General features: G+C 36.6%; 2 protein-coding genes across 2 annotated transcripts in view; one reads left to right on the forward strand and one right to left on the reverse strand.

The window, feature by feature from the left end:
• LOC109819767 (AT-hook motif nuclear-localized protein 9-like) lies at window positions 276–10,408 on the forward strand. The gene is given in 5 exon segments (XM_020385647.1): window positions 276–1,222; window positions 3,601–3,668; window positions 4,690–4,821; window positions 9,155–9,316; window positions 9,904–10,408. Coding segments are annotated over 5 exon segments (1,020 nt in total). The 5' UTR covers window positions 276–789; the 3' UTR covers window positions 10,129–10,408.
• The window catches only part of LOC109819776 (FT-interacting protein 1-like), a 6,634-nt gene continuing 5,413 nt past the window's right edge, over window positions 11,110–12,330 (reverse strand). Inside the window, 2 exon segments of the mRNA XM_020385659.1 lie at window positions 11,110–11,463; window positions 11,596–12,330. The exon segment at window positions 11,596–12,330 is cut by the window's right edge and continues 17 nt beyond it. Of these exon segments, the coding sequence (XP_020241248.1) occupies window positions 11,636–12,330 (695 nt within the window). The 3' untranslated portion in view covers window positions 11,110–11,463; window positions 11,596–11,635.

The following is a 12,330-nucleotide window of genomic DNA, read 5'->3' on the forward strand; positions in this document are numbered from 1 at the left end:
TCTTAATAAATAAAAATCCCAGAGCTCAAAAATTAAAATCGTGTTTGTTGGGAAACACCAAATCCGCACACGTGACCTTTTCCCTCTGTTAATTGATTAACAATTAATCCCTTGATTAATCTATACTTAGTTTAAATTCATAGGACGCCTTTTTTTTATACATGAATATAGTTTTATTAATATTTTATTCATTGTATAAGAGATTTGATACAGTCCTTATCCTATCCCAATATATCCTCTCTCTCTCTCTCTCACCCCCAGCTCACTTCTTACTGTATCTTCTCTCCTTCTCTCTCTTACTTATTTACAACTCTGCCCCTCTCTCTCCCTTCCGCCTCTCTCTCTCTCTCTCTCCCCCCTCTGAGCGAACGAAGCCCAAGCCCAGAGAGAGCGTTTCAAAAAGGGTGGGTGTTTTGGTAATTTCCCAGCCGCCTCGAACTGCTCGACCTTTAACCCCAGACGCCATTACTCATCAATGGAGGAGACTGAAGATTTTCGGGCTCCCCAAAATCCTAATCGAGCCGTAACTGATTTTGGACTAGGGTTTGTTTGATCGGTTAAAGGTGCGACTTTGGGCTTCATTTTGAGCTCTCACTTGCCTTTCCGTGTCTCTCCATGCTAAAGATCTCACCTTTTCCTTGAATTCTAGGGTTTTTGAGCTGCAATCTGAGTTCTGAAGGAGCAAAAAAACCATTTTGGGTTTCCTTACCGCTAAAGATCTCACCTTTGCTGCGCATTTTTCAGTTGTCACTGTAAAATTTCTATTTGTGGAAACTCTCCAATCCATGCATGGATGGGAGAGAGGCAATGGCGATGCCCACAAACCCTTCATCTTACTACATCCACAGAGGACTAGGAGCCCATGGTCCTGGTCCACAGCCCGGACTCCATGGACCTGGACCACAAACCCTGAGAACAATCCCCAACCAAAACCCTAGCTTACACAACCAAAACCCTAGTCCAGGTTTCCAATTAGAGTCCTCATCGTCGCCATCGTCAATGCCAATGTCCTCTCAAGGGGTTAATGTGAGGGAGGGCGAGCCGGTAAGAAACCAGGGGGAGGCGAAGGAAGTACGGGCCCGATGCAGTGTCGCCCTGGCTCTCTCGCCGTTATCCGCCAACGCCCCCGGCCGCCTCCGGTGGTAGTCGGGATCGGTGACCCCGAAAAGGGGAAGAGGGAGGCCACCAGGGACTGGGAGGAAGCAACAGTTAGCTTCTCTTGGTGAGATTTGCGTGAACTTATTTATATGTTCGGTTAATTAATGACTGATTAGAATAATGTTGTAGTTTAATGTTTGTGTGTATTTTATTAATAGTTTGTTATATTCAAGTACTTGTTCCCTGGTTTTTTATATAGAAGTGCATGGGAAGGGAACTAGCAACTCAGCAATGGCACTCGGTTAATGAGCCTAATCTCACGAGTTTTAACTGAGATTGTCAACAATTTTAGCCCTTTTTTTTATGACGGAGGGTTAATGTGGTGCTTGGTGACCTTGCTTTCTTATTGTTCTTGAGATTTGAGCTGTGTTTGATTTGGTATGTTTTTATGTGGTTGATTAAAATATTGTAGTGTTTTAAAGTTCTTTTGTGGAGGGTGTTATTGATTGTGCATATTTAATTGTCTAGTTTGTTGTATTCAATTATTTTGTTCCCTGCTTGTGTATATAAGTGCATGAAAAGGGAAGAAGCAGTCAAATATTTTATAGCAAATTAGAACTCTGAACTGCCACCTGGTTTAATTGCCCTAATATTATAGGACCCCGTTGGCAAAGATTTATGGATTGGAGATTAAGAAAATGGGTTAAGCTCTTTAACTAATTTCGAGTAAATAAAGGGTTAAATTGATTAGCTTATGAGGTAAATGTTTTATTAATTCATGAGGTATTCTTTAGCGGTGTTCCGGAAGAGAGAGGCCTTTCATCGTTTACTTCATAAATAATGGTTTATTTTGTAGCTTTTCAAAAGAGATTAACCTGTAAACCTCTCGTTGCAGGTGGTTATTGGTCTAAATGAATTAACACAGGTTAACGTTATGTAGTTTCCTCATCTGACAAACTAATATAGGTTAACTCGCTGTACTCCATGCACACATGTTTTTTGTCTTTGAAATGGGAAGGGAAAAACCAGCAATTCAGAAAATGGTAACTTTTTTACTGATTCTACTAATCTCATAAACAGTGTCATATTTTAGCCCCTTTTTATGAACGTGGGTTAATCTTGCTATTTGATGATTCTTGTGATTTGAGTTGTGCTTCATTTAGTATGATTAGTTATTTGGCTTGGCTATTGGGATTTGCTTCAGAAAAGGATTTAAAGTTGTTTAGCAATGTTGGGTCTGTAAACTCAATTCATTGGTGATAGATCAAGCTTTCCTTTCTTGATATTTTGCACTTTGTTTTTGTAATCCATTTTCGGACATTTTAGCTTCTAGGAACTTCTTTTTTAGGTTGTACTAATGGTTTGCTAAATCATTGGAATATGTCTCCCCTTTCTAGCCCAATGCATTATGAGGTCATGCAACGAAGTCGCGCCTGTTTTTTTTCTCGGAAAGAAAGACATAATTATACTTTGTGTTTTCACTCTCTAAACATTGCCACTTTATCAAGTTGTCAAAAGTAGGAAATATTTACTAATTGAAAATATTTATTGAAATTTAATTTTGTTTCACATAGTTCTGTCTTTCCTCTTGCCTGTAGCGGTACAAATGAATTGAATAAAAATCTTACCATGCCTACTACTCACAAACACAAATATGAATATGGATACATGTCTGTAAAGGAAGCTCATGTCCATGTCCGCTAAAATTGGATACAGACACATTAGATAAGCGGACACATAACGGATAAGACTAAGAGGGGGGAAAAGGAGATTACTGGTCATATGACACGAGATGTCTAAACGTAACACATTGCTCAAATGGAAGTCCCTTAATAATGTTCATCATATTTGAAAATACATGTCCATCATAGTTGAAAAGTTATAGCAATTTTAATTATAATAAAATTGACCTCAAATCTAGTGGCCAAAAAATCAAAGCAATTTCAATTGTACAATCTTTACATATATTCAGATATGAACCCGAATATTTCATTGATATATATGTATCCATATCTACCCAATACGGATATATCCACGATATCGGTATTTGTTTTGCGTCCAACTTAAACGGTGCTCTTCTTTCTTGTTACTTGTGCATAGATATGGTAGGTATTGAAGGATAGAGTAACTCTTATATAAGTTCATAGCTCGGAAAGATTTCTAACTAAATCAGTTCTTGCGTGCTTCTTGTTTATGTCGGTTAAATTGGTCCTCCCAGAGAGTTGACTGGCTTATAATTAGAGTCCTCTTCTTCAGAATGTCTTTCATGTCTTTCAACATTCATACACTTGATCTACTGCATCCTAATATGCTGCCCTTTTCTGTAATGAAATTTACTGTATATGTTTCTTTTAAATGTTTTTTAGTTCTAATTGCAAATTATTAGTCCCAGTCCCAATGAGAACCTCTTGTGTGCTATCTTTGTTTGGTTTCTTATCTGCGAGAGAGATAACATTGAACATTGCCAGTTCTTTACATCTTATTTTTTTACTATGTTCGTAGGGGAATGGGTTGCTGGCTCTGCAGGAATGGGTTTCACTCCACATCTCATAACTATTGCAGTAGGAGAGGTATGAGTAGGCTATTCCATTGAATTCTATGCGGTTATTTGATTTTATGAGAGCACGTTTTTATCATTCTTTTATATTTACTTAAAGCTTAGATAATGATGTGTGGTTATCTGGTTAAAGAATTCGGCTTAGTTATGAAGTTGAATGCTGTTTCGTAACCTACTAACTTCAACTGCTAGTAAATCAAGGATGTGGAGGATGTATCTTTTTGTGGTGATTTCTGTTTATTTGCTTGGTGTTGAAAGATCGGTAGGCTCTTTAACTCTGTTTTCTATGAATTGTCCGTTGCTAGGGTCTAAAAAGAGTTGAATTAAACTAAACTTAAAGGGAGATTAATGATGAACTGAGCGGCTGAGAAATAGGGTGATCAGTGTTTCATGAGTAAATAGGGGTATTTCTTTAGGAATACATTTTAGTTTATGGTATTCTCAAACACTATGTATTGGATAATTTAGGCTTATTTAAACAAGATACTCATGAGAAAATTGATAATAATATCAAGTATGTTATGATCTGAACTTGTGACAAATCCATTGAATAGTATAGCTTGACGAGTTTTTTATTCCTTGTTTCTGTTACTAACTGTATTTGTAGTGATCACATATTTGGAGAGCCTAATTTGAGAAATAGGGTGATCAGTGTTTCGTGAGTAAATAGGGGTATTTCTTTAGGAATACATTTTAGTTTATGGTATTCTCAAACACTATGTATTGGATAATTTAGGCTTATTTAAACAAGATACTCATGAGAAAATTGATAATAATATCAAGTATGTTATGATCTGAACTTGTGACAAATCCATTGAATAGTATAGCTTGACGAGTTTTTTATTCCTTGTTTCTGTTACTAACTGTATTTGTAGTGATCACATATTTGGAGAGCCTAATCTTGCTCTGAATGTACTACTTTTTTATACACAAGATTATAACTAAGTTTCTTTGTGACGTGCAGTCTATCATTAGAAGGATGGTATAAGTTTTTAACTAACCTAGGAAATATTTGTTCTTAACTATTCTTGTAGGACATTGCATCAAAGATAATGTCATTCTCACAACAGGGTCCAAGAGCTATCTGTATTCTTTCAGCAAATGGTGCTGTGTCCACAGTAACTTTACGCCAAACTGCGACTTCTGGTGGTACTGTTACATATGAGGTACATGTTTTTCCTTTTCTTTTTAGTTGTTGTATTTGACAATCTGCTTCTTAAATATATTTGGTTGCATGTATTGTGATTTATTTGGAGGTCCACTATCATTTAGCCTTTTGTTCTACTAGTTGGTTTGGGGGTCCAGAGTTATGATAACTTAGTTGTTTGAGTAGTATTTATATAAAATAATGGGGGTCCAGAGTTATGATAACTTAGTTGTTTGAGAATACATTTAGTATTTATATAAAATAAATAGTGTCTTGTTTATTTTGAGTATCGGCAGTACATTAGATATGACTGAAGTTACTCCAGTTATTTCATTTATCTTCCTCATGAAGAACAACAAATCACTTAGCATTTTGAAAGTAATATTTAGAATCATGAGAATCATAGACATCATAATGTAAGGATATCCATGGCAATTTCTACTTGCACATCCCAGCAAAGTTTCTCAAAATCTTGAGTGAACAGTGGAATCCAAGAATGTAACGATGTACTCGACAAACTTCATATATACTGATAATAAAGTAAACATTGACATTATTTATTCTTTCCTGCTTGTGAGTGCTTACAGTTGCTAATAATTTACAAAACGGCCTTTTTGTAAGGATCATATTCTTTTTTTCTTTTTTCCTTTCAGTTAAATATAGCATATTTCGAGTTTCCTCAGCCAGTCCCTAATTCCTGCCATGTTTATGTCATGCCCACTCTTAGCTTATAGCAATCATCTTTATAATGCACAAAAAAATATTTGGAAAACTTGATCACCAATAATGTCCGAAGATGGTCTATCACTGTTATCAAGGTGATGAGGTAGTCCATCCTAAATGGATGATCTGAAAAGAATAGTAATGTTAATTAAGCCTTTCTTTTGGAGGGAGGGAAAAAAATACTTTACAAAAGATTGGTCGCAATAATAGCTTCGCGTTATGATTTATTTTCTTTGCCTAAGGCAAAATTTTCTAACTATTGATGCTTTCATTGTTACCAGAGTCAGCAGGGTCTATAGTGTTATTGTAGGAACCTACAGTAACTTTGATATGTCATATCCTATGGTCACCCCTGTTGAATAACTGAAATGTTAAGTCATATTCTCATTTATACAGTAAGCCAGGTAAGTCAATCGGATGGGAAACTGACGCTGTATACTTTTTCCTTTGTAGTTTTTTATTGTTTTTTGAGATATGTGCTAATTAATAATAATAAGACACGAGTTTTAAAAAAAATAAAAATAAAGACATACTAACTTACATATGATTTAGTATGATTTATGACTTATTCAACAAGGGTTGACATTGATTCCTGCATGACGTAGAAACAAAATTTGAGTATGGGGAAGCAACTCTTTATAGAATTTCAGTGCATTGATTGTCTATTAAGGAATGCGTGATTGTCTGGAATTGAGACAGTATGGGCATTTATATTATTCAAAGAACTTAGAAATGAAGTACATATTACTTATTTGTGTCATCATATGAAATTATGGATGTACTTTGATCTATTTGGAGTAAATATCTTGCACAATTCATTGGCTTAAGAGACACAACTCTTAAAGTCCCTACCACTACATCGGAATTCAGAAGTTGTTGTGAGGGTTGAGAGCCCTTTCTGGCCTGAAATCTTACCTCACTGAGTAACATCTTTTGTTTTAATAATATGCTTTAGAAATTCGTGACCAACAAGATTCGAACTTGGGTTGCTCTGAAATCATATTAAAGTCTTTGCCATTACACCAAAACTCTGAGGGTTGAGCTTTGTTATTTTATACTATAGCAATAATAAAGGGTGCTTTTATGAAGGGCAAATCATGTAAGATCTTGTATGTGGTGCTTAATTGATAACCAATTTATGATTGAGGAATGCATATTTACTTAATATTGAATTGAAGTTATTTTACAAGTTTAGCTTGCAACAAGATGCAACTAAATTTTATTGCTCAAGATGCAACTGAATTTTAGTGCTAAATCACATCTAGAGAAAAGTTGGAACATCTAGTAGTTGCCATTGTAGTATTTATAATCACAATGATTGATGTTTTTGAGTGAATAGGAGTAGGGGATATAGTCACGACGATTGATATTTTCGAGTGAATAGAAGTTGTTTACCTTGTATAACTTTTTGAGAGCTAATGAGTTGAAGGAAGTTCGTAAACAAAATTCCACGTAAAAACTAGATGAATTCTTTTTCGGTCTTGATACTTAGTCTTAGGTTTTAAAGGCAGTAAGTGTAGCTTATGAACTCATTTGACAATGTTTTATTATGTGAATATCTTTTTCAATTGGTTTCCAGATCATACCTTTTTTCTCACCATATGGTGAGCAGTTGTCTCTTTTTGTGAACATATAAAAAAAATCAGGACAGCCAAGCACTATATATATATGAGAAAAATGGGTATTATGCTTGGTACCAAGCATAAATTTTGTGCTTGGTAGTGATGTGTCATATTCCCATCCACTCGTTCCAATTCTCAACCACTCCCCAACCCATGTGAATGTGGGCTCCGATTTCAATGAGTGGTGGGGGATATGCCACCTCACTACCAAGTACAAAAAATTGTGCTTGGTACCAAGCATACCCATCTCTCTCTCTCTCTTTCTCTCTCTCTATATATATATATATAGAGAGAGAGAGAAATGTGTATGCTTGGTACCAAGCACAAATTTTGTGCTTGGTAGTGAGGTGCCCTATTCCCAACCACTCCCCAATCCATGTGAATGTGGGCCCCGATTTCAATGAGTGGAGGGGAATATGCTATCTCACTACCAAGCACAAAAAAAAACTTGTGCTTGGTACCAAGCATATCCATTTTTCTCATATATAATTATTTCATTTGTGTTTATATGGGAGTTTGCTTCATAAATTGGCTATAAGATGTGCTGCTTTTTCCCCCAATCTGGCTAGCAATACGTTCCTCATATGCCAAAGCTGTTGGTATCTTTGAATTTATTTTTGTCTATAATTAGTGTAATTATCTATAATGTGGTTTGATAAGTAAATACAATTACTGAATCAGTGAATCAGTCCAGTAAAGAATGTTGACATCCTTACCTTGTTTGGTTGTGTTATGTTGGCTGCATATGTTTGAATTTCAGACTCAAAAGTGTGGTGTTACAAGATTAGAAGCAGGTCAAATGTGACCATAATTCTACTCATTGCTGGCAGAATCCATGTAGAGTGTTGGACTGTGTATATTCTAATTGAACTTTTAAATGGCCTCGAGTTTTAAGTGTCCGGAATTGATCTTCAAAGTTCAGATATGCTTTACCTGTGTACACTGACCTTGCCGTTACTAGATCAGCGAACCCTTGTGAACTTTGTGGGTTGGTAGAAATAACTGAAGTAGTTTAAATCATTTATCCAAGACCGAAAAGATATTAGCAACCACTCCCAGTCAATGTTTAAAAAAGTGGCACCTTTTAATTTTAAAACTTTATAAATATTATGGACACATAATATTGATGTATGGTGAGATAATAATTGACAAATAGATACATTCTAGTCTTGATTAGTAAATTAAAATTAAATATGCTCAGTATGTATGAAAATTGTAGTGAAGTAAGCACCATATATAAGATATATATCTTAATAGTCATATGGGCATATTGAAGGCACGTGATGTAAAGTTAAATTTCCTTATTAAACAACCAAGTTCACTTGCTATATTCATTCAGAACTCCATACACAAATGAACTAGGAAATAGGCAAACTCCCAAAAAGATAAAAGATTGAATTATTGGTATGAGTATAAAATCCATCCTAATACACAAAGAAACGAAAAAAAAGTAACCTAATATTCAGAATTGTTGGAAATCACGTTCAATCAATAGAAAGAAATGTTAATTAGGAGCACAACAAAGAAGCAGACCGGCAATATGATTTCGTAAGATGATTGTTTTGACAAGAAGAAAATGCGGGGATTTTAGTCAAAAATCTTTGGTGTACTCTCATATTTTGTCTAAAGCATGCAACTTCAAAAGGGAAGCGCTTCATGGAGCTTGATGTGAACACTTCAGTCATCGCTTGAAGTGATGAGACGTATGCTCCAAGGGATAAATAGCTTATCTTCATGGAGCATGATGTGAGAATCTTTTTCAAATGTTGCTTCAAGTAATTCATGATATTTTTCTTTGTTTTTAAATTATCGATAATTTCTCCAGTAAAGAAGTTCATCATAGTGCAAAACCTCCCAGAACATGATAGTTTTGTGGAATTTACCCTGACTAATTGTGGTGTTCTTTTATCCAGAGCCTGTAAGAGAGGCATCGTTTATGAGTTCCCATCTAGAGGGCATTAGATAAAGAAGTCTTAGCATTCATGACTCATTGACAAAATTGTGCAGGGCCGATTTGAGATACTATGTTTATCTGGCTCTTACCTGATAACGGAAGATGGTGGATCACGAAGCAGAAGTGGGGGCCTCAGCGTAGCTCTTTCAAGTCCTGATGGCCGAGTGATTGGTGGTGGTGTTGGTGGGTTGTTAATAGCAGCAACCCCTGTCCAGGTATGTATTATTCTCTTCTATACTCGCACTGTTTTAGTATGTATATGCTTCAAATACCAGAACCAGAGAAGCAATTTTATTTTCTTCTTTTATAGAATGTCAGACTTTTAAGAAAATAACACGTGTAGGATATGGGTGTAGCAGAAATAAGAATTTGGATGAATGGATTATATTTAAGGGATAGGATTATAAAGAATAAATTGTAATACGTTAAGAGTAATATGGGGGAAAAAAGGGAAGGTTTGGTTGTCTGCAATGGACACCACTAGATGCACCTGATATGACTGATAAGGTTATAGTTAATGGAGCAAGAAAGATTAGAGATAGGCATTAATGGAGCTTGGTTGAAAGCAATTACGAATGATATTGTAGTGATTTGACTCAACAGATAGCCCTTAATAGAACTAAATGGAAGAGTAGCATGAACTTCGCTGACCCCAAATTTTTTGGATAAACGCTATGTTGTCGTCATTGTTGTTGTCTATGCTAGTGCAGTACATTAGTAGGTGAAGACGATCGAGTAATTTTATCTTCTGCTTTTACAGCCTGTACTTTGTCACTCAAGATTCAGGATGCATCTTTTGCAGGTAATCGTGGGGAGTTTTCTTCATGGCGGATCGAAAATGAAAAATAAATCAAAAAATGATAAGGACTCATCAGGTATCGAAAATGAGCTTGATATGGGCGATAAACAGAGCACGCCGATGGGTTCAATGCCCAACCAGACGATCCCGACTTCGTTGATGGGAGGATGGCCAGGATCAGGGCTCAATATGAGGAGTGCCCTCGATATCGACTTGACTCGTGGGTGACTTGTTGCGATTCTATGGTGGAAGTGTTTAATGTATATTATTTGGTATTATTAGATGGCAGGTACTTGAGAACCCTCTTTCTTGAGGATTTCTGTTGCTCACTCGATCATATACTAACTTGATTCTTGTAGCAAAAAAGATCAATCGTTGGATCATGACGCCTGGTAGATTGATACATTTAGTATTTGCTTAATTTAGCTTTGTGACATTTGTAGTTGTTCTCATTGAACTGAGGTTATCACATTTTTATGTATAAAGATGTGGTTATTGAGCTGGGTTTCACTGTGACCCCAATCTCCCAGGTAATATGTTTTAGTTATTCCTGTTGCAGTTGTGAATGCTTATTTCGCTGCTGCTTCAAAGTTGCAACGCATAAATGGCAAAATAAGGAGGGATTCATCTTTTATATCAGCAAATTACCAGTTAGGGTCCATGCAGTGTTGAATCTGATGAAAGATTGTTGCTGCAGTTGCTGCAGTCATGACTAATGTAAATTAGGGTTAATTGCGGGTAGATCCCTTGGATTATCGCCAGATTGCATACAGATCCTCTGTAGTTCTATTGTTGCTGAGAGACCCTCAAGTAAAAACCGACTCCTTTAGCATGGAAATTTGCGCTCTAAAGTCTAAACCGCTTGAGGGTGAAAGAGTCGAGAAAGAACTGAATTTTTTTTCACTCGGGGAGTCGTCTTCGACGATAGAACTAGGGGTCCATCCACAATTAACCCTAGAAATAATCCTGGATACAGACTTGCAACATCGCATCACAAGGAAGATGAATTACCAGTATAGAAACAATCCAATATTGAATTTTTCTGGCTAGGGATCTTATTATGATTATTACTAAGGCGGTGTTTCGTCTGCTATGCAACTGTGTTTGCATCCATATATCGCATATCTTCAAGAAGACAACAGCTATTCAAATAGTGCACACGATTTTTTTAATTTAATCTGCACACAATAGAGGTTTTGAATCAAGATGTAACTGAAATAATGTTCCATATTCAAAAACTTTATGATCTCACCAAACTACGGAAACAAACACAGAAAAGCTTAGGATCAGGTAAAGAAGAAACAATAGCGTTTTGATGCGTCCATTACTATCAAGTCCTGCAAGCTACAACGAGATAAATATTGTACCAAGACAAGCTGAAACAGGAGAAATGGTAGCATCTGAGTAGTCCGATAATCCTCGAAATACTCAAAACTGCACCCAACCAGATACTATAACATCCTGTTACTCTCCGAACTTGCTCACATAAGACATGCAGTTAATTCAAAAAGCACCCAGCTTTTGCAACTGGGACGTCTCTAATGAAACTGGATATTCTTCAGCCTGCTTCATGATGATACACAAGTTAAATATAATTAATTATTCAAAGTTCTCAAGCTGATTCCTCAACCTCTAAAACAAACGAGCTAAAGTTGTAAATTAAAAGGACAACTGAAACTAAACAAGTCAAAGTACCTCCTGGTGGAAGACAGCTCCATTGAGTGACCTGTCCTATTTACAGCATACTATCGGTCCTTGCTGGCAAACGTCTGAAGAAGTTTATCGGTGCTGAAGGCAAACGATGCCTAAACCTTGGATGCCTCATAGTATAGAAACCGGCCAATACTGCAAGCACTTGAAATGGAGTCACATATAGTACCAATGCCGCTAGTAGACAGAAGAGGATAAAGATAGCAGTAGCCCTAGGATCCCTCCAACTAAGCAAAGCCTGGATTCTTTCCCCTTGAGTTGCAACATCCCCCACTACTGTCTGAATCCTACCAGCCACACTCCTCAGCCTATCATACCTCATCCTCACAAGTTCCGGACTTCTTGTAGTAGGAAAAGTATCGAACTCCTCATCCAACTCATCAGGATGCACAGCCTCAGCATGTGAAATCTTAGTGTTCATATGTGGAGGATAACGAGGTCGATAACGATAGTTCCATATCCCGATCAAGAACATATATAAAAATATCGTCGGAAGGATCAATTCAGGGAAGCAAACGAGCATGGCAAAGAGAACGTGAACCAAGACCGTAGTGATAGGGTTTTTCCAAGCGCACACATCACCGAACCATTTGCCAGCTGCGAAAACTCCAGAAAATACCGACATTAGGCGAAAGAAGTTCGCCTTGCTTCTTCGCATGCTCCATAAGTGAGAATCGACATCAGACATATATTCAACAACTTCTTTACGAAGAGGCGGCT

Source organism: Asparagus officinalis, chromosome 1 (genome assembly GCF_001876935.1).
Source record: "Asparagus officinalis chromosome 1, Aspof.V1, whole genome shotgun sequence".
Lineage (NCBI taxonomy): Eukaryota > Viridiplantae > Streptophyta > Magnoliopsida > Asparagales > Asparagaceae > Asparagus > Asparagus officinalis.